The sequence below is a fragment of the Nannobrachium achirus genome (assembly GCF_963921795.1).
Source record: "Nannobrachium achirus genome assembly, chromosome: 11".
NCBI lineage: Eukaryota > Metazoa > Chordata > Actinopteri > Myctophiformes > Myctophidae > Nannobrachium > Nannobrachium achirus.
In genome coordinates this window covers 46,340,271-46,363,970 of record NC_137820.1, presented here as the reverse complement: position 1 = coordinate 46,363,970, position 23,700 = coordinate 46,340,271, and the positions used below count along the sequence as shown (strand labels likewise).

General features: G+C 40.6%; 1 protein-coding gene across 1 annotated transcript; it reads right to left on the bottom strand.

Moving 5' to 3' along the window:
* Positions 1-3,684: 3,684 nt before the first annotated feature.
* Positions 3,685-22,443, bottom strand: anpepb.1 (alanyl (membrane) aminopeptidase b, tandem duplicate 1; the record flags this gene model as incomplete). Its single annotated transcript, XM_080737448.1, has 21 exons — positions 3,685-3,843; positions 4,114-4,195; positions 6,017-6,157; positions 6,838-7,005; positions 7,581-7,691; positions 8,002-8,093; positions 8,248-8,395; positions 8,692-8,747; positions 9,201-9,334; positions 9,844-9,920; positions 10,814-10,986; positions 11,079-11,144; positions 11,302-11,367; positions 12,725-12,868; positions 13,655-13,768; positions 14,056-14,210; positions 15,391-15,517; positions 16,160-16,302; positions 17,526-17,668; positions 18,087-18,387; positions 22,116-22,443. The coding sequence occupies 21 exons, from the start codon at positions 22,441-22,443 to the stop codon at positions 3,685-3,687; spliced, it is 2,928 nt and encodes a 975-aa protein (XP_080593574.1).
* Between the last annotated feature and the right edge of the window lie 1,257 nt (positions 22,444-23,700).

Genomic DNA, 23,700 nt, shown 5'->3' with positions numbered 1-23,700 from the left:
CGTAGGACGAGCCAGGACCACCCACATCTCTACAAGCAGCTCAGGGTAAGTAAAATAGTAAAAAAAAAAAATGTTTTGGATTGAAAAAAAGCACCAAGGCAGAACTGTAGGTCAAGACGACATCTGGCCAATCACAGCGCGTCCTTGCCGGACATGCTGGCAGAGACTCTTGGGTAAGGAAATCAAGGGTGTCGGCTGCCATGATATTTTTCTAGGTGTGCTTGTGCTTGTGTGTGTGCGTGTGCGCGCTCGCGTGCGTGCGCATGTGTGTGTGCGTGCGTGCGTGTAAAACTCAACAGCGCCACTTGGTCACCCAGGCCTGCCACTGGTCACCCAGCGGTATTGCAGCTCATGCTACATAGTGATGGTACATACTGTACAACATAGTAACATACTTACATACAGTACATACGGTACACACGCAGTCACGCATAGGAGTGACCACTGCTCAAAAAAAGGGATATGATCTGTGTGAGAGCCACTGCTCTTGAGGAGCCATGAAGGATGTGGTGGCTGTGGTCTGCAGCCAGAGCTCATGCTTACTGTCGATTCTGCAATTTTCAGAGCGCAATCAAACATAAAATGACTTGTCTTTTAGTTCTACTGGATCCCTTCTCCACTAGTCCCTCCCTTAAATTTTAGTCTAGTTGTTTGCTGACAACATTTTCAATATATTAATTTAATCTTAGTCATCATAGCTTATAGCTTAGTTTTTATTTTGTTTTTGTCAGTGAAAAAGGGTAGTCGACAAACATTTTTTGTCATAGTTTTAGTCGACAAAATTAACACTGATGGGCAGATCTGGCCCAATCTGGTTTAATCTGGCTTTAGACCAGGGCACCAACCTCAGGCTCAAGGTATTTTATAATAGAAAGATTATCAATGTCATTTACAAATTTCTTTATCCATCATTTCCAACTAGCAGATTCATCACTCTGGGAGGCAGCTGGAGCAGGAAGTTCTATGGGATGCATTGTAATCAATGAGAGCCAGGTGGACCAGCCTATGATCAAAGTGAAAATGTTGACTGCCTCAAACTCAAATCTGAAAAGTTTTAATTGGAAAATAAAAGACATCACAATTTTTTTTCTGCTGCGTTTAATTTTGAGGCATCTAAAGAGCACAAAGTATGTTTATGGCTGTTATCACGAGACTGTCAACCATTGACAGCCTATCCAAATCTTGTGATAATACTGCAGAGTCAGAAGCGACACCTGGCGCTGTTTAGATGCCTCAATAAATGGCCTGTTTCTGCTCCCGTGATTCTGTCTGTCTGTCTGTGATCAGCTAGTCTCTCAAGAACAGAGGAACTTTTCTTTGACGATGGTAGGCCTAAACCAGATTGGTGAACAGCTAATCTATTCTGGGGGCACCAGTGTTTTTTTTTTTCTTTTTTGGTTCACATTCAGCACGACAATATAAACACTTTACCATGGCAGTGGTGGAATGTAACTAAGTACATTTACTCAAGTACTGTACTTGAGTACCATTTTGATGTACTTTTACTTTACTGGAGTATTTCCAATTTTCACTAATTAGTAGTATGGTACTTTTACTCCACTACAATTATTTGAAAACTTAAGTTACTAGTTACTTTCTAGATTTGTATGTTAGAAAACATACAATAATATACTTAATATACATATACTTTGGCTATTTGAAAATAGCTGATCTACAAGCTCACAACGCGTTGCGATGTGAACTTGTATCTGCCATTTTCAAAGGATTTTCATACTATAAAACTTGTGAGATGGGCAGGGCAGGAATTTGTGCCCCTCAAACCAATGGCATGACGGTGGCCTTAATGCCACAGCTGACTGTACCACTTTCTGGTCCGTCTCTTTCTTTTCAATTCTGAAATCTTAACTCCCCAGTGTCCCCATCTTTAAACCAATCCAGTGAATTTGATTGGTTCAGGGCTGAGCATGGATCAGATTGTAAATACCATCATTTATCTATTTCACTGCAGATTAGATTATCATCCTTAAATTCAACAAATTGTACAAGCCTATTGATGCTCAATGAGTCCAGTAACATACTGTACCAGGCAGAGACATACCGTAATATGACAAATGATCCAAATCCATTTTTTTAATCAATTTACGGTAACAGGAATACAGAAAGACCACATTTCTGAATTTACCATCACTGCGTAAAGTAACTGCATTCAAAAGTTCTATGAAAGTGATACAAAATAAGAGAAAGCAAGCAAGACATTCATGTACAGTAAATATTCCTGATAAAGGAGTGGGCGTAGAGGTGCAAATTGGACAATCAATAACATTATTTTTACATACAAATATATCCGGTTATGAACCCTATATCATCCATATTCTGGGCATGTAATAATGGGCAAAAATAGCATATCTACAAGCTCTAAATGCATCACAACAAGCTGTGTTGTGAGCTTGTAGAGCTGCTATTTTTAGTCCTGCAGGGCAGGCACACCGTTCAACAAGTATAACAGGGTTATAGTGTTAATGCTCAGAATACTTAAGTATTAAAGCCTTGTTATGTATATATTTTTGTATGAATATATATGTTTTTGTCCAATCTGTATGGTAGAGTATGTTAATTCAATATAACTTATACAATTGGGCTGGTTGTAGGCTGTCCCCCTGCTCTTCTATTGAGACATTTAGATCGTGTCAAAGGTCATGTGTCACCCAGACAGAATCTGACACAAATTTTGACCTGATGGTCAAGATTCAATTTATCCCCCGAGCAAGCAGGCCGGCTCTATTAGTTCAATGGTAAAAAGGCGCAGATGCACAGGAAACCAAGTCACAATCCTGGGTAGAAGAGGAAAGTTCCGTAGTGCTGCTTTAAGCATAATTTATGTTTTAAAAAATAATACACAAAGATCTGAAGTTAATTATGCAAATCAATAATAAGAGGAAACATATCAATATATTAGGAGGCGTGAATGTATATATATCCCATTCACTGTTTTCTTGGTTGTCTACTTCCAGGGTTCCTTCATATTTACAGTGTTCACATTACAGTTCTAAGTGAAAGAAACACTTAGCTTTCACGAAAATAAAGGCAGAACCAAATATCTGATTCAGTATGACTTTGAGAAGAAAGAAAGTCAAACATCATAACCAAAAGATGTGCATATTTTGTAGATTTCTGAATAATAAATATAAAAGTATGTATAAGTATGATTGTTTACACTTAGGCTAGCTAGCGGAAGAAATAACCTTCAAAAGGTCCGCTTTCAGAAATTGATAAACAGCTTGATATTTGCTTCATTTTGCTCCATATTTTATCAAGGGATTTTTGAAAAGTTTTTCAAAACCTCAATTCCTGTGAAACAAATATGTAAAACACAGCCATAATAATAATAATAATAATGCAATATCAAAATTGATTTTATGTACAATCTTTTCCTAGGATACTATGTTTAACAGTTTATCCAGAGTAAAATATTAACAATCGACATCAGAGGTCCTTTTAAGATATTAACTCTTCTCTTCAGCCATGGACCACCATGAAAACCCAAACGAAGAAAAAGGTGTCCATTTCAACAGGCCTGGGGTCAGCTTACTTTCAACTCAGTGAAACAAACAGGAACTTTTCAATTAAAATATAAACCTTTGTTAAACTATAGGATTCTACTATGTAGAACGTTCCTCAATTAAATCAAATAAACTTGTAACCCAGACCTGATGTCAGGCCTCCTTATGGTTTAGACTCGGCCACAAACCAGTTCAGAACATTCTGTTTGTTCTCTGCAAGCCATTTGATGTTGGCGCTGGTTCTCTCCATGGACTGCTGCACCGCCAGGGTCCCAGAACCGAAGCCGTCCCCGCCCTCGTTGTCCTCCTTGAACTGCTTCAGCTATCACAACAGAACACATCTCACATCATCACTACTTCATGTAGAGGCTAGGCCTGTTCCCGACTAAGTAAAGGATTTGTATAGTCGAATCTGATTACGGATATTGCCTATAGTCGACTGCCAGTCGACTAAGAACTACAGTCGATTTGACAGTCGAATCAGTCTGATCAGTCTGATTGCCTAACATAAAAAAATGTTATACAATAGAGGATATCAAAAGCAGAGGTCACTTCTAAACGTTGTCGACCAAAATGATTTCCATCAACTAACCTGTTGAAGCTCAAACTCAGTGGAGAACCTCTTGGTGACTCCATTGATGAGGTTGGAGAAGGAGAAGGAGCCACCGCCATACCTAGATGGTAGATAGATAGATGGATAGATCAAGTAATCAATAATACATTCTTTACAGACAGAACAAATAGTAGACAGAAAAAATGCAGATCCTCAAGCTCACAACGCGTCTCCTTGTGCAGCGAGCCATTTTTCTTCCAGCCATAATTCTTAAACCTTTTGGGCTTTTAATTTTTTTTTTATTGTATTTCTGCAAAGGAAATATTCGCACATCCACTTTGTTGAGATGAGGTTTGTTGGTGTGTTGGTGTCTTGCTTATAGAGACACTTCAAGGCGATGATGGGTGAAGAGGAGGGACGAATTAATGACCTCACGATTACCAGAAGGCCTCTCCACCCACTCAGCTACAGCCGCCCCAAGGTTTAGGTTTAAGCTTACTGTAGATTTAGGGTTAGAGTTAGGCTTAGTTTTAGGCTTAAATATAAGTTTAGGTAAAGATAATATTTAACAACTGAAGCACTCATAAAATAAATTATTCATGAATAAAAATCCTGCACACTGCTCTTGCTCAGCAGCATCAGCTTTTATTCAAATTGTCTCTGCATGGACCTTCATCAAGAGTGTCTTACGAAATGTCTGTCAATTTGAATACATTTTTTTGTAGTTTCTTTATTGTTTTTAATTGATGAAAAGTTATATTTTTTTTGTTTAAACTTTCTAGATCTTTTGGATTGTATGGTCCCCCTTTTCCACTGTTTGGGAAACAGTGATCACTGTTTTGCTGTTTGTGAAACAACGATCTATAGACCAAATTACCTCCTGCAGTGTGACGCAGGACTGACCTTGGAACAAATCAAAGGAAAAGACGTGCTGGGTGCAGGGGGATGCGGCATGACGCTCATGAGTGGCATAATTCACACCGGAAGTTCGATGAAAATCATGGCAGTCAATGGAGCCAGCTGGACCAGCTTATGAACAAACACTATTTATGAATAACGATTGCGAGCTTTGTCATATAATCAGTTCAGGAATATAAAATAATACATATCACAGGTTGTTTTATAATCACTTGCTTTTCGATGTGCACAGTAGATCATTTTATTGAGGCATCATTTAAACAGCGGCAGGTATCGCTTTCTGTCTCTGTACACCATTTCCTGTCTAAAAACCAAATCCTGCGATACCTCAGTCTTGCGATACTTGGCACGTTCAGAAACATACTTTGTGCTCTAGGATACCTCTATAAGACTATACAGCGTACACACCGAAAACTTGCGACAAGCAAAACAGCATTTGACATTTGGTCTCTATCGTTCAAAAATAGTGTAGGTTCATAAGCTGTCCAGCCGGCTCTCATAGCCACCAATGATATTTCACCGAACTTCCAGTGTGAGTTCTCCACCCAGTGCGACGAATCTGCTGGCTGGAAATGCAGAGTAGAGAAAAAGACGGCGGCGACCTTTGCTTTCTTTGTTTATTCCTAGGGGCCCACCAGGAAAGGTCCAGCAGAGAGAGTGGGAGGGGTTTAGTACATTTAGACCAGTGGTTCTCAACCTTTTCAGGCCAGGACCCCCCAAAATAATCATATTCGAACAAGCAAACAACCTTGACAAGCACTTGGAATTTTAGGAGTTCCACATTATTTGACAATTTGGCCAATGTTTGACCAGTTTTTATAGTATAGATTGTTGATTACTTTTGAATCGTTTTGATGCAGCAATGGTCTTTTTCTTTTTTTCTTTTCTTAAAAGATCTTAAAAGTCCTTAAATTGTCACTTTACTGTCATCTGGGGACCCCCCAAAATCATGTGGGAACCCCCCTGGGGTTCCCGACCCACAGGTTGAGAACCACTGATTTAGACCAACACTCATTGTACTCACTCATTAAAGATGTAGGACCAGCGGGCCCTCATAAAGTCCCAGGCCAGGGATTGACCCACCACATTGTTGGCAATGTACACTATGGTGGAGGTGGCATCTTGCTTGCGGATCATGGTTGGCATCAGAGTATACTCCAGGTACCTGGGGAGGAGGAGACCAGCAGAATGTTAGACATACTGTACACTCACTGTGAGTGTACATGCGTGTTCCTCATCTTATTGTCAGTTGCTAGATTGTCACAACTGTATTTCTTTCTTCTCCATAATAATAATAATTTTGTCTGACTCAATTTATCATCAAGGCTAATTTATTCATCATTGCATAACCAAAACTCGCTCAACAGATTTTAATATGAAAGCTTATCATTTTTCGGTTGAAAATCGGCCTGTGAAACGGTAGCCTATTATTGTATTTTTATTTGTCTGCATTCACCCAGCAGAATGGCGTTGCTCAGATTAGTGCTCAGTGGGGAGCCACAGTGTCTTGCTTATAGAGACACTTCAAGGTGATGATGGGTGAAGATGGGTGAGCGGTTGCCTGGCTGCAAGCGTCAGACTCTTCACACACTACGTTTCACTTCGTTACACCACCCACCAACAGGGGGTGGTAATGTGCGGACTGATTTATCAGGCTAGGTGAGCGGAGGGACGAATCAATGACCTTACGATTACCAGAAGGCCTCTCCACCATAGCTCTCCACCCACTCAGCTACAGCCGCCCCAAGGTTTAGGTTTCAGCTTACTGTAGATTTAGGTTTAGAGTTAGGCTTAGTTTTAGGCTTAAATATAAGTTTAGGTAAAGATAGGCTTAAGTGTGCTAACCTGTTGAGTAGCCACGGCTGCGTGGTGCATGCCAGTGCGGAACGGAATTTGTCAGCTTCGCTGGCAATGGATACGGTCTTGAACTGATTCCAACCAAACTCCCACTCTTCAGCGCCCCCTGCCGCAATGGCGTTGCAGTACACGGTTGAGCGCAGATTTGGATGGATCCTAGGAGGAAAGGTTATGTTAATCAATAAGATTTATAGACCTAGTTACATTTTATATAAGACATACAAATGAAAACTATTATGACACATTACAGTATAATAAATATTGTAGGACCACAATGGAAAAAGTCCCCAGGAGCCTTCATGTTTTCCTTTTAGCCTAAATGTCTGACTGTACCTAGTGCTGTTTACATTTCTGACTAATATTATTCAATCAATCAAAAAGCGTTATAATAGCTTTTGCCAAGGCCCTCCGCTACATTATTTTATTTTTAAAACATTCTTTTATAATTTTGTCATTTAAGAAAGCCTTTGTTTTTACGACTTTTTCAATATATTTTCTAGTTTCCACCTTTAACCTTTGCTTTCCCTGTTCCATGTTTGTATCATTTCACGTTTTTCCCAAAATGTTCAAACATAAAATGAAATAGTGAAAATAGACACAATACGACACATTGTGTGCTTGTAGATCATCCATTTTCGCTATTCATCATACAATGAAGTACTATTGTACTTACTGTTACAGAATGAATAGTGATGAAGTAAAATATATTATGTATATAGATGAATACTCACGGGTTGTTTGCAGGGTCGGCCATCCATGCTTTGTACCATCCTGTGACCAGACTCTGGCATTCCTCAATACCTGTGCTGCAGGCCAAACTAAGAGCATTCACCTGGTTGTATCTTGGAGTTGAAAGGAGTTGATGTCAGAGTGGAGAGGAGAGGGAAGAGTAGAAACAACAATGAAAAATAGGTAGTTTTATGGATTAAAGCAAAACAAAATCTCACGACTGAAACGATATGTATGCCAAGTCGTATTATGTGATTTGTGAAACGGTTAATTTCGCTGCGCAACATGCTTCCATAGAAGACATGCTGGCTTCTATAGAATCCAAATGATTGACATCAGGTCCATGTGGTGAGATGATAACTGAGGATTTGAATGACACTATATTTCTTGATCACAGAGCAGATGATACTTTTCTGTACTCACTGGTCCATATGACCATCTGGTACACTGCTCCAGTTGCCAGTGACGGTTCTGTAGTATTCAAACAGCGGAGCCACTTGCTTTTTAAGATACGCCTGGAGGAAGGAAGGGGGGAAAGAGAGAGAGAGAGAGAAAACATAAGAATTTGAATATGGAGATACAAGGTTTCTCCCTGACAATGGCGGTGAGCAGCTTACTATAACCCTTGTAAATTGTGCCAAATGTTTGTGTTTTACTGAGGTGACAAACCTGCATGGGACCATAAACCTCACTGCGGTCGAACATGAGCTGGAAGTAGTCCAGGTTGCCCAGAGCAGCATCCCAGGGCATGTACTCTCTCTCCTTGCTGAGGTACTTGGTTGTGCTCAAGGCCAGGACTGTGGGGATTATCTTTGCCCTGCAGGGATTTAAAACCATGAAAATAAATGGGATGTACCAAATAGCGTTTATCAGGCAGGAGTTGATCTGATGCCGATCTGAGGCCGATATCAGTTCCCTCCGATGGGGCCCGCGCCAAAGCAAAGGACCATACCTTCATATCATACTTCATAATTTACTGTCATTATCATCTTGAATACCATTTCATTCATTGGCTCATGTTTACTTGTAACTACGTAAACTTCGTAATAAATATCATTGCATTCATTCTGTGTGGTGAAGTCTCTTTCAAGTTGAACTATCAGCAGAACTTACCTCGCCAGATTGAAGGCATCATCCACTATCTGTGCTCGGTTGATCGTTGGTAGATCCTGAAAAACAACATCATTGTCATGGTGGCAGATCAAAGCAGAAGTCAACAGCAATGTTAATAGTTATGGTCAGTAATCAACATTTCCCTGTCAAACTGCCAGGAAAATTACTCATATAATGCCAAGCAGCTGTTCTTTATCCATTGGTTCTCAATAGCTTTTGAGGTCTGATGACTACTAGAATGTTTCGACAAACAATCTTCAAGAACCACCCCACCTCCCCACAACAAAATAACACATTCAACTGTAAAAACTATATTTAACATGAATGATCTTAAAGCCAGATTTGCTGCGCAAGCTAAATTGTGCAGCAATATTACTCACCCCAAAATGTCCCATCTACAAACTTGTAGATCTGTTACTTTTGGTGTAAAATATATCAAGCAGCAATTCATTTCAAGGCCCCCCCCCCACCCTCCACACTACGCCTATTAATCTTACAGTTAAACTTACCGTATGCCTGGTGTTCAGAGCTAAAAGAAGTCTGTCCCAGTTGCCCGTGTCGTAGTTAACTCTGTAGTATCCCGAAACGTTGAGGTTGGCCAGGACCCAGTCACTTCCTGACACTTTCATGGCCTCAAATGGCTCTGTAGAGAACATAACCAGACAAAAAGTCTCATTATTCATCTAAGAAACACAAAGTTTATTGTCACATGCACATTGTTGATGTCGGGTGGAAAATAAAATCCAAATGTGTTACTTTTCAGAAAACAGAACTAATCCAATGGATCCAATGTAGTTATTTAGTTGTAGTAGTGTAGTTATGTAGTTTAATAGTTAATACCTTAATTTCATTGGTTCATGTATATAAAACCCACAGACATAACCACTATCAACATGGCTAAGCATCAATTTGTGGATTGGCTATTTTTGCATGACACTGTCATAGGAAGTGTAAAATAGGGCATTTGTTTATGAAAAAAAAATAAAAAATAAACATACAAAAGTTGAAATATGGACATACAAGGTTTCTCCCCAACAGCAATGAAAGAAAAACATTTTTTTTATAATCTTCAGTGGTTAAATTTAGGTTTCATCAGATCCACAAAACATAACTTTGTATTCTAATCAGTCCATCAGTTTGTGTTCAACCTACTTGTTTTCTCCATCAGCCATACTGGAGCTTGATTGGCTCCTGTCTTCATCCAGTTGATTGGGACAATCCATTGGTAACTGTGCAGAATTGAATGAATGAAAGAGAACAATGAAAGACAATAATCTTTGCCACCTATGGAGACTTCTCAAGATATCTGTGTTATGACATGAGTCGGATGATTCACTATGAGCTATTCATACAGTAAGAAAACAAACACACTTCCGGAGAGTAACTCTGCTAGAGAAAGTGCTCCTTGGAGCACAGGTCAGGTAGGTTTTTGTGGCCTCCTGGTGGCGCTATAATAGGCCTGTGTGAAAAGGGTGCAATTTCTTCCTCTGCCTTTCACAGCAATCAAACTCATGAATTGAGGCATTTTGTTCAAAACATGTGTTTTGCAAAAATCTGCCACCTGGGGGCACTATAGGGCAATGGGTGGCATTTGCTCCTCATAAGTCATACTCACTTTATCCCTTACTCAAATCTTTGTAATATCTATCTAGTATCTAGTAGTAGCCTACTAGTGATAAAGGACTGAGAGGGTGATAACAGTTAACAACCCTAAGGCTGATACGGCAGTAGCTGACCAATTGGTCAGCTACCTACGCAGGTACCTACGCTGATCAAATGGTAGTTTCTTGTTGTCTTTTTGCCTTATTTATATTTGCATCGCATTGCTACATGTAGGCTACTGTATGGATATGTGATTATGTAATTTCCAACTGTCTGATCTTAGACAGTAAGAAAGAAAGAAAGAAAGAAAGAAAGAAAGAAAGAAAGAAGTTCTTTCTTTCTTTCTTTCTTGAGAAGTTGAGAAGTAGAGAAAGAATTAAGGGTATTATGGAGCTAAGAAAATAAAAGTGTAAAATGTATTAATGACATTGGACTCCAAGAGGAATCAAGAAGGAAGGAAGGAAGGAAGGAAGGAAGGAAGGAAGGAAGGAAGGAACAAATAAAATCATCAAATACGAACTTAAATTGAGATGGGACAGTAACATTGGACTCTGGGTCCAGGAGGAAGTGTTTCTGCGTCACCACTCCAGTGGTGGTATCAATAGTGACCACAGGAAAGCCCATCTGCAGCACCCAGGTGTTCATAATCTCATGCACTGTTCCAGGGAGGTTGGTCCCAGTCGCATTAACAGCCTATGGAAGAAAACAGACAGGAGGGAAATACTTAGCATGATTAGAGAGCTAAGGATTATACTATTATATGTAGAGTAACAAATAAAACTTACCATTTGGAGATGGTCCCATAGGTCTGTGTAGACAGTATTCTCATAGGCAAATGCATTCAAGTACGTCTGCAGGGCATAGAGAATGATATGGCATGTTCAATTGTTTAATATAGATTAGACCTCCACATATATACATTATGAAATGAAAGAGAACTAAGCATATCAACTACTGCACATACATGTAGATGAATTTGTGTCAAACATGACATTATGGAGTCCTTACACTGAGTCCATATTTGAAGACATCTTCAGTCAGGAAGTCAGACAACATCCTCAGAACTGATGCCCCCTAGAAGGAGAGATGGGAGAGTGAGTGTTAAGTGATAAAAGGTCCGAATTTTGAGCGGTGGTCATGTGTGTAGACCTACTGCACATACAGTATGAAACAGAGCTGATACCTTTAAATGCATTTTGAGGAAAATAATGCTGCCATTTGTGCCCTGTATATAAAATGTCACAATGCGACATAGCTCTGTTTACACAATGCTGTACCCCCCCCCCCAACTGTATATATGTTCCCCATTTTCAACTGTTTTTATTGTATTTGTGATACTTGCTTTGGCAATTTAAACGTATGTTTTCTCATGCCAATAAACCTCCTTTGAATTGAAAATTGAATTGTGTGTATCTAGCCCATAGACTGTAGAAAAATATGGACGATGCGAAGCCATTGGTTTCTATGCAGCGCAAATGGCCCTTTTCTACCGTTTGAATGGGTGTCGCCATCATAGAATTGTAAAGGCATCAGAGATGCTATTGGCTGCCAACGGTCACGTGCAACCGCAGGGATACATGGGAGAATGTGGTCGGAGCCTCCCGAAATACAGTACACGAAGAAGAACACAGCCGGCTGGTATCAGTTTAGTTGGCCACGCCCCCCCGGAACTTTATCATTTATTTTTAAATAAATTGGACCACATTTCGACGAAACAAATATGATGGTGATTGAAAGGCAATTTTTAACTAGCGATAGGAACCATACAGTATTCATGAAAATGTTAATTAAGGTTAGAAAACGAAAGGGGAAAATGAATGGGATCCAATGGAGGACAATTCTTTTTGCGATCGGCCGGGGGGGGGGGAAACAGCACAACTAGCGGCCAATCATAGGAAGTTTTACTTCCGTATTGGAGTCGTTTTAAATCGGCAGAACTATGCCCCTGATCTAGCCTGAGCCTGGCCTGCAATACCGTTGACTGTCCAGAGAGGTAATGTTGAGCAGCCTTGAAAAGCATGCACGCACGCACGCACGCACGCACGCACGCACACACACACACCCTTGAAATGAATGGACACCACCGCTCGGTTCACACTGGTGTGATCTATACCCTATTCTGGAGCAAACATTCAGGAAAACAAAACCTGGTCATAGCCCCAGGCACCAAAATGTCTTAATCCATCAGCCATGCCAATCTAATCTAATCTTATCTGTGAAACTAGTTTCACATTCTTTGTCTGCAACTTATTATATACATAAAACCTCAAATTACCAAGTCAGACGAAGTGGTTTTCACATTACATTCCCTAATAAGAACATGAATGTATACTACAGTATGTGTGTGTGTGACAGAAGTCCAACACGAGCTTGGCAGAGCAGATTCAAGATTAGAGAGAACGGAAAGGCCAAGGTATTGAGATTGCAGTACCTTGCTATATGAAATGGCATCAAACAGCTCACTGATCTGTTCCGGTCTCTGGATATCTTCTTCTTTTGAGGACAGTGGGTGGGAAGAGGCCAGGGCATCAATGGCAAACACTCTGTAGACGTCACTCAGCACGATGAGGTCTTTCTGGTTGGACAGAATTAAACAGGCTAAATTGTTGCTGTTAGTAACAGGCTCCTCTAGAGGAGATAGGTATCTTGTGCATTAACACTTTTCATTTCCCTGATGTCGACCCCTTGAACATAAGGCATAAATGACTTATGTGTTATTATATTGTGAAATACATTTTGAAGTTTTTGTCTGTTTGTCCTATAGCAATAATACTCATACTCGAAGGGACATTTTAAACATATTACATTACTACAACATGAATAATCACCCTGTCAGGCAATGAAAAGCATCCAAGCGCCTTATACTATAATTTGATTTGTCAAAATAGTCTCCTTTATCAAGGTCACTATTATGACAACATTTCATCAACTCCCCTCAGTCCCTTGCCATTTTCCTAACTCAGAATAAGCTATTTGAGTATCCCTGTCCTAGAGTGTTATGTGGTTAACTACATAAACCACAAATGTATTGAATACACACATCACTTGGTTGAGGTGCTGGGTTGGAAAATAAACCTGCACACTCAACTTCTGCCATGTCATTTAATGACAACGTTTGGACTTTGGAGCCAAGGCTCTCCATGAGGTTCAAACGGATCCGTTTGACCCCATGGAGAGGGAGCAGATTAGTGTGCAGGTCTATTATTTTTCTTCATAACTACATAATCACAACATATTATTCTGTTATATGTGTATCTCCCTCTCTGCCCTCCCTCACTCAATTTCAGGTTTCTCTACACTGGCCATCTATGTATTTACTATGTTACTGACTCTTATTAACAGGCCATCCACAAATCCTTACTATATTCCATGAAGGTTCAGCATTATCTGCTCCCAGGTATTCAACATAGGAGGCAAAACCTTCATTCAGCCACAGGTCATTCCACCATCTCAGAGTTACCAGGTTACCAAACCACTAAAGAGAAAGACCATAGTATTATTATTATTAAGTTTAGAATGTTATATTAATGTATTCACTTCATTTATTCACTCATTCACTCATTCATTCATCATTCATTCATTCATTCATTCATTCATTCATTCATTCTGAAATTGTGTCTAATATCGGTTATTTGGCCTGTAAAGATGAATTTTGTCAAAAGGCTTACACACAGACTTCTGCTACAGCTACTGTACTGTAATAGACACAAATACAAATTGTCAGCTGTGACAATAGGGCCAGGGGAAAGAGTAAGAACCAACCATGTGAGCCAGTTCATGTCCGATGATGGAGGCTATCCTCTGTTTGTTGGAGTTGGAGGAGAAGTCCTTGTCGTACAGCAGAGCTGTCTCTCTGTAGGTGATTAGACCCCAGTTCTCCATAGCTCCAGCATTAAAGTCTGGGAGAGCGATCTGATCTGTATGGAAAGGTCAATACAAACACATGTTTTGTATTATATTTTCTAAGGTTTTTCTCAAATATCTTTTTCAAATTTAATTTAATCTTAAACGCTACGGCCCACTCACACATTTTGCTTTCTAATTCCTATTCAACTAGTTTTTCCTCTCCGGGGAAATGAGCAGATCCACAATCTCGTTGTGAGCTTGTTGTAATAAGCCAGGGGTTTGGTGTAGAGGGGGAAAAAGGAGCAGACCAGGTATAGAGACATTGAGGACTCCAGTCAATGAAGTATACATTAAGGCTGAGCAAGCAACAGTCTACAGTGCTATGCTTGAGCAGGATTCTCTGCAGGGTAGAGAAGTTTCATACAGGAGCAGATATACTGTACAGTACAGTAGATATTAGTCTTTCAGAAATGAAGAGAACAAGACTAGAGGACCCAGATTTAAAAAAAAAAAATGTGTTTCTTAACACATTAATTTGGTTTGAAGTCATACAATCTGTCCATTGCAACAGTCCATTGTAAAGATGCTGTAAAACTGCTGTCACAGTTATATAATTGCATTGATCATAAACTGATGGCTTTTCCAGTCAGACCCCAATGTCCCCATTGTACCGCAATAAAGATTCATGAAAATACAAGCAGTCTGTGAGATCTTTGAAGATAAACAACCTCTATGAGCCATAAAGATATCTGAGGATAAAGGACAGCTTTCATACAGAGTACATCTGGGTTGATGTTAAGTAAGATATCAGTTGAACTCCGGTGAATAATTCTGCAGTCTACAATTTAAGACAAGAATTACTGCATGATCCAAAGTCCCAAGGAAAAAGGCGAAACCTTTAATATTTTACTTTGTCATACTCACAATGAAAATAGACAAACTACAAGCTTGTGACATTTGTGAGCTTGTAGATCAGCCATTTCTGCAGATGTTTTTTGACAATTGACAATATCTGAAAGTGATTCAAGTTCATTACACCGAATATACACGTCCTTACAATGACTCCACCATGAATTGTCCAGAAGAGAGTTTATCATAAAATATCTGGCATCGCGACACATTGTATGTGTTGTATGTGTGTCTTCTAATAATGATCAAAATCTTAAAATCTTAGAGTTTTGCCAATTATTTGAGATTGAGAGCCACAGTGTTAAGAGGGAAAGTGACATCCTCTGTAAGGAGAAAGCTTACCAGACTTGGGCAGAGGATACGATGCATTGTAATAGTTCTCAAAGAACTTCAGGATGGGCCCGGTGATGTTCAGAGCATACTCTCCCTGGCCTGCTGCAATAGCCTTCGGTCTGGCAAAAATTCGGATCTAAACACACAACACATACAGAAAATATAAAGAAAATGCATGTGTTTATGAAAATTACCATTATTATGGTCGTTACTATTATTATGTTGTTGTTATCTATGCTGCTGCATTGTCTGAAGGAAGCCAAAATAAATGTTACTCTTATGTACAGTACTTACACAAGATGTAACAATAAAGTACAACTTTGAACTTATCTAGAGAGTATAGAGTCACTTTCTATCAGGGCACTGGGCATTATGGAGTGTCATCACAAGACTACAGGTGTTGACATGCTATCTCAATGAAAATGCGATGATAACCTTTTTTATTGCATTGTGTGTAGAGACGCTGGGATTCTTTTCTTTTTAAAGAAGGAGGAAAAACTAACTATTACAAATAATACTCATGTGCTAAAGATAAGGCCATGGGGTCACCACAATCATTAGGGGTCATCCTTATCCCTGGACATTTAATAATAATATTTATTGTCTGTTTGAAAACAACAACAAAAACACATAAAAAACCATATAACACAAAACAACAGTACAGTAAGTACAGTAAATAAGTAGCTAAAATGATTTCAGAATGAAAATGTACTGAAATATCTCTAATATATTTTATACAACTACGCTATCAGTTTCAAACAAAAACTTTAGCTCTTACCAAAACTCCGCCAACGTCGTTTGCAATGAAGTCAAATTCACTGACAATAAAGGCCAGTAGATACGTGGACATTTTCTTGGTTTCCGCAAAAACGGTGACCTGTACAGTCTCACCCGTCACCTCATCAGTAGTATTGTAGTTGTCTGAGGAAGAGAAGGACTTGGAAATGTTATTTGTGAGATATATATTAACCTTGTAAGGATAAGGTTATATGTGCATTCAGAGTGGTTTTGAGAGTTTCAAAGTTACCACATTCCATAGATTAAAATGGCAACCTCAACCTTTTTGAGTGCCGTCTTGGATTCATGAAACTAATGTAGTATACTTTAAGTTCTTATGAAATGGTAAAACTAATTTTCTTTTTGTTGTTGTAAATGAACACCATTACCATAGTGTTTGCGATTGACAACTGACAGTGAATACAGAACTGTATGTAGTACAAATGACATGTAATGAAATGAGAGTGCGGCCCTCACATCTATATTTCTGGCCACTACGAAGCCCTCACAACTACGTCGCACTACCGACCAATATGTTTGAGTCATAATGTCGGGGGAATTGTCAGAGTACCCGTTGTACTCGTCTGTTCGTGTCCCTTTTGTGCCAATATGGAGATCCCTGGTCATGAGTATATGCCCATAATATATGGGCATATTGGTTGGATCGATGATTCTGGACAACTGGATATCCATATATGGACATATCTGTCGTTATCAGATATAGAAAAATCCATTTATCTCAGATTCTTTTCCCAGATGCGTTTTTTTGTCAAAACAAGCTTTTTTCGACGGGCCTTAACTAAAGAACACGGACAAATTTTTTCTTTTCCGAGTTAAAGAAAAGACAATGCTCTGCCTGGCCATGTGCTCTTGTTTACATCCTGACCACATGTTGTGTTCCAGTTTCCGGTGAAAATAAAGTAAAACACATGGCAGAGGCTAATACCTCTGATGATGTGTTAAAATAATGGTTAGAACCAGGAAAAGACACCACTTTTGCCATATGACTATACGGTTATGCACATTCCCAGACAATATCTAATCTCATATCCAAGATATGGATATGATAACGATATATTGCCCAGCCCTAGTCCGGTAACAACATGGCATTGTCATTGGTCCGACCTCCCGTTGGTCCGACCACTTAAACCTAACCTTAATCCTAACCTCAGTAAAACTAATGCTGGTGAATGCTAACTTGGTGGAATGCTAACCTGCCGACGCTGGTGAATGGCTGAATGCTAACCTGGTGAATGTCGGACCAACAGGAGGTCGAACCAATGCTCAGTCCCCCCCTAGTCCTTCACATTCATTCCCAAAAAAAAAAAAAAACTATTCAAAACAGAATTGCGAAGCAGAGTACTGACCTATATCCATGCCGTTGGACAGGGCCACGGTTCCAAGCTCATGCATGAGAGTGATGTTGAACAGAGCTTTCATGGCAGGTTCATCAAAGCAGGGGAAGGCCTTTCTCGCATCCGTGGGCTGCATCTGAGTGGTGGCAACAACCCTGAGAGGAAGCAACGAATGCTTCAGTTACATGTTTTGGGTTTCATTTCAACTATAGCAGGGGTCTTCAACGTTTTCAGGCCAAGGACCCCTTAGTTGAGAGAGAGATGAAGCAGGTACCCCCACAACCTTTTCTTAGATTCCACATTGTTTGACAGCACAATCATCAGTGTATTTTGGATTCATGTCAATTTGTGTTTTCAGATTTTTAACCACTTAAGCCGTCATTACCTAATAAACTTGACTTGTTTTGGCTACAGTTCTCAGAATATGGACACTAGGGTTCAAGTGGTTAATATAAAAAAGGAGAAAAAAGGAAAAGGAGGCCCCCCTGTAGTAACTCTGATGACCCCCTGTTGAAGACCCTTGCTTTAAAGAATACAGTCTATACATTTGTCTCAAAGTTCATGTGAACATACTTTTTCACGCCGTCCTCCACGTATTCACTCCTGTAGAAACCCCCCAGGTCATCGGCCAGTTCCCCAAGGAACTCAGTGTAGAGGCGGTACTTCTGACCCGGCACCAGTTTACCGTCGAGCTGTACGACCAGGTACTGAGTGACATTCTGAACCCAGGAGCTAACGATGGAGGGGGCTGTTCCACCGCCGGCTGCAGTAAGACTGGCCTTATGGCCATGCTGGTCGGTGTAGTTGAGTTTGTTCGAGTGGATGAGGATCAAATCAGTCTCCTCCACACATAAAAACTCCACGGTGGAAAAACCTGGAGGAACATGGAGCCAGTGTTTTAGAAAAACACAAAACAAAATAAAAATCACACCCGTGTGAACTGAGCGGTGGTTTACCCCCCCCCCCTTCCCCCCTGTGTGTGTGTGTGTGTGTGTGTGTGTGTGTGTGTGTGTGTGTGTGTGTGTGTGTGTGCCTGGTCTGGCCTGGCCTGAACAACAGCGCCCCTCCCTTAACATGTGTGGTCATAAAAGGTACTGCAGGCCTGCAGGCTACATACAGACACACACACGCACACACGCACACACACACGCATACACACACGGCCACGTATAGGAGACGGTGTAACCACCGCTCAAAAATAGCAAAACTAGCCTACTGTATTTACAAGCTCACAACACATCACATCAAGACTTTTGAAAGTATAAAATGGAGCTTAAAGGACAACTTTGTTTTTTTACAACAAGGGTTCACATTTTAGATTGTAATTAGAGAAAAGACGATGAGTGTTAAAATGTTTTCATTTACTGCTTTCTATTGTTTTAGCGATTTTAGTATTTAGATTTCAGTGGGTGGGGGCATGCGTACAATTGTTGACATATTTAGTCACTTGCAAGTGACTAAATATGTCTTTTTAGACACAATAAGCCGGCAATTTCTTTGTTACTATTTACACCAGCCCCCATAAGTCACATCTGCCCATGAAAGATTGCGGTGCATCTTGGGAATGGGCTTGTGTCTAAAAATACATGTTTAACCACTTGCATGCATGCCCCCAGAATCGTTAAAATCACTAAAACGATAGAAAGAAGTAAATGAAAACATTTGAACACTCATCTTTTCTTTTCTCTAATGACTATCTAAAATATGAACCCATTAAAGTTGTTCTTTAAAACCAGGAAAAAACAACACTGGTTTCATAACATGTCATGATATCCGCAGTTTCGCAAACAAGATAATATCACCAGTAAGACTCCCTAATCGGGAGATAAGCGACCGTTGGTCGCTTATCTCCACAAATAGGCCAAAAGTTTGTTTTACCAATTATCAAGACATACGGGCAGTTGACAGTTTGCCATGGTTACTCATTGAAGTTGAATCTCCATATATGGAGACATAAGTTGCTCATACCATAGCAACCATGTTTTTTACAGGGCCTGGGATTGATGACATCAGAAATCTCCATATATGGGCATGAAAGGGATTTTGTTTCTGGAAATATGTCTGTGGGGTGCCACATTTGGAATAAAACACTTACATCACACATCTGGATATCCATACAGCCCATCTAGTTTGCCTGTGTCCATTTATGCCCATATATCTGATGACATTGGGACACTGATCTCCATATATGGGCATAAAACTTATGTTAATTAGTAAAGCCTGGGGATCTCCATATATGGGCATGAGGGGTACCCTAAAAGGGCATCATCTGGGAATAGCAAATATAGTTATCCTAGAAAGTGAAAATCTTACATCAAAGGCCATAACTACCTACCTACCACCATACTGCATTCCTCATTAAACTACCTACCAGTAAGATGCCTATAGGGAGAAAAGCAAAGGGCGAGGTTGCACCATTTCTTGGTCTTCTGGCCAGTGATGTATATCGGACCATTTAACCATATATGGAGACATCTGGTACCCAAAGATATTCACAGATATGGGCTTAATATTGATGACATAAGGGATCTCCATATATGGGCGTAAAAGGGATTTGGTTCCCCTGGCATCACAGGGATCTCCATATATGGGCATAAAATGGATTTGGTTACCCTGGCAACACGGGGATCTCCATATCTCCATATATGGGCATAAAAGGGATTTGGTTCCCCTGGCATCACAGGGATCTCCATATGGGCATAAAAGGGATTTGGTTCCCCTGACATTACAGTGATGTCAGTGGCTGGTTCTACAGAGGGGATCTCCATTTATGGGCATAAAAGGGAATGTATGTATGATGATGTCAGATATCATAGACGTCATAGGACTTTCACATAACGAATAACTGAGTAAGCATGTAAACCCGTAAAATCTATATTTGGGCATGGCTGATTTATGACCTCATCATGATGACACGAGCAAACACAGCTGAATTGTATAAATGATCAGTGCAGAAACCAACAGAAGTATTTGACCAAGACTCTTCGATTTAAACATCAACAAAGGTGTGACGTTTGTTGATGGTCACAAAGGTGTGACGGACGGACGGACGGACGGACGGACGGACGGACGGACGGACGGACGGACGGACGGTGGAGGTTTTCATAGTAAACTGCTCCCTGACGGTCGCAAATATCATCGGCGTGGTGGTCCGGGCACCTAGGCTGCAATGCCAGCCTGTCAGCATGTCGCGGGTTCGAATCCCATTCCCGACAACGTTTGCTGCGTGTCACTCCCTATCTCTCTCCCCATTTCCAGTCAATCTACACTGTCCCATCAATAAATGTTCTACTGCATATTTTACATAATGTGCGTTTCATAAAAATTACAATTAAACATTGACAGAGAATAATCATATGAACTATAAACAGCAATAAGATAATAAACAAACTCATAAAATGTAGGCTCTTTTTTTTCCTCCTTTACAAACATTTAGTAAATGTAACAAGACTACCGTAGTATTGTATAGTGTCTCAAATATCATGTCTGGTGTCTGAAACATCAACCAGAATTTGTCTTTTCATGAACAAAACTGCAAAAAGCCTGGCATCTTTTGTATCTATTACACAAAATATTGTAACACACAATATTGGGTAACACAATTCACCATTTTACTCTAAACCAGTGGTAAAACTGCATAAACTCTAACTGTGGCATAGGTCCTCAGGACCCAAAGTTGAGTCACAGTATTTGGGAATGTGGAATCATGTAGTGTAGTGTACAGCAACATTAGAATGGAAAAGCTAATACATGAGAAGTAATGAAAAGTGACTTTTAGTTAAATGTTCAGTTTTAAACAAAATAGTCATCTTTTTACTGAATCTTCTGGGAATCATGTTTCCTATGTGTTTATGTATGTACTTTTATTAAGCAGGTTTCACAAAAACATAAAAAACTAGAAGCAGTGCTCTTCCGAGCACAGGTCTCCACCAGGCCACACAAATCGGCCTGTTATAGCGCCACCATGAGGCTGATTTAAAAAATGTGGGGCAGAGGTTCTGAATTAGCATCCAGGGAGTGTGTGTGCTCAGTTTGGCAGCGATCGGGCCAACGGCGCCGGAGATTAGCTGGTAACAACCAGGCCACACAAATCGGCCTGTTATAGCGCCACCATGAGGCTGATTTGAAAAATGTGGGGCAGAGGTTCTAGATTGGCATCCAGGGAGTGTGTGTGCTCAGTTTGGCAGCGATCGGGCCAACGGTGACTGAGATTAGCTGCTCACAAACTGCGAGGACGCACGGACGCACGCACGCACGCACGGACGGACGGACGGACGGACGCACGCACGGACGGACGGACGGACGGACGGAGGGGAAAACATACTCTCCCTCAGCCTTCGGCTGGTGGAGACAATGAATGATTAAAAACAAGGCTGTTGTCAGAAGTCAATCAATGAATTGAATAACTACATTGACTTGAATTCTGACAAGCTAAGCTAGGGATCAATATTTCTCCAAAATCCCAATCGTCTCATATCACAATATCGAAATCAATATATTGCCCATCAATCAATTAGTTGATTATCACAACCTTAATATTCCAATTAAGTCTCCTGATTTGAATCTCTAATAGAATACCTACTGAGTATTCCAGTGTCTTACCAGTAAAGAAGTAAAGTCCAGTTGTTGGATCTGGATGCAGTCTGGGCCACAGAGAGAGCTTATAGTGAACCGGTGACAGGCTCTTGGGTAGACGGTACTGGTCCCATGGATTAGTGGATGGTGGGACAGTGGTGACAGGTGGGGCAGTGGTCACCGGTGTGGCAGTGGTGACCACCGGGGGCTTAGTTGTCGTTCCTCCGTTCTCAACATTCTTGGCCTTTTCCTGTGTATAAACGACCGACAAAGCAATGATGGTAGCCAACGATCCCACACCCAGGATCCCCACCAACACCCCGAGGGGTTTACCGATGTAGAAACCTTTCCCCATGTTTGCTGCCTGCCAGTCAGGGTCCGGCCAACACACTTGCAGAGTGGGAAAAGGGACAATAGGTAAACTTCTGTTTATATATATAGCTATGGGTAGAATCTCTCCTCCCATCCACTGTACAGTATATGACTAATGAGTGAGCCATTAACAAGGAATCAATGACAGTGGATACGCTCAGATAGTGACTGCAAGTGGTTGGGAAAATATTCTCTATAAATAATATATAGCATCATCATTTTAAAATGTACTAGCTCTTAACTCTTGTGTCTATATATTAGGCATGTCCCTTTAGGCAAAGATTTTCCAGAATATTTTGGAAATGTGCAGATTTACAAGCTCACAAAATGTCACTATGCGATGTGTTGTGAGCATATAGATTAGCGTAAAAAGAGAAAATACATCATTTTTTTACATGGCAGTGAAACTAGGGGGAGGGGGGCTCTATTCCCATTGAAAAGTATTGGCAAAGTTTGGTGTGACCTAAGGGCACAGTCACAATGAAGTTTAATTCTACCTATGAGGGTGGATTCTGCCAATGCTTTTCAATGGGAAATGGCGTGGTTTGATGGTCTTGAGCATCTTTCTGTGTGTCGTGCACACCTTGAGTCTATTTGAAGCATATAAATGCTTGAGACAGATGCCCCCCCCCCCCCCTGTCCAATCGGGTGAGTCAAAGACGGATTGTCCCAAGTCTCAGTAAGCAACATGTTGCTCGCAACTGGTTGTAGCTGTTGCATCTTCCCTTCTCTTCCTGTCCTTTACAGAAACTAACCTGACATCTAGTTTGATAAAGATAGCCACGGCCGCCTAATAAAGTTACAATGCTACAGACAAAGCGATTGCTGTTACGGGCTACAGGGAGGGAGGGGCTTGAAAGCGAGTGAGGTGAGAACAGGTGCATCAGTGGTTGCCTGGCAACGTCTACTCCAGACAGAAGGTGGTGTGTCTATGGGGAGGGTCTCCAAAGTGAGTGACAGGTGCATCACTGGTTATTAGGACAGAATGTGCTGTAAGCTACTCTGTTTTAGAATACACTGGCTGCAAAAAAAAACAGTTGGCCGGGCACAACCTGAGTTAATAAGCTGGCAGCAATTTTGGTGTGACAGTGCCCTTAAACCTTTTTTTCAAGATACTGAGATGCCGACATTGGGAGTAGAAATAATGCAAACTATTTTCATCCGGTGAACAGAAAGCCAAATGGACATACGATAGCATTTTATGGTTCTGATGGCTTGGTGGCAATGATATGAAAATACC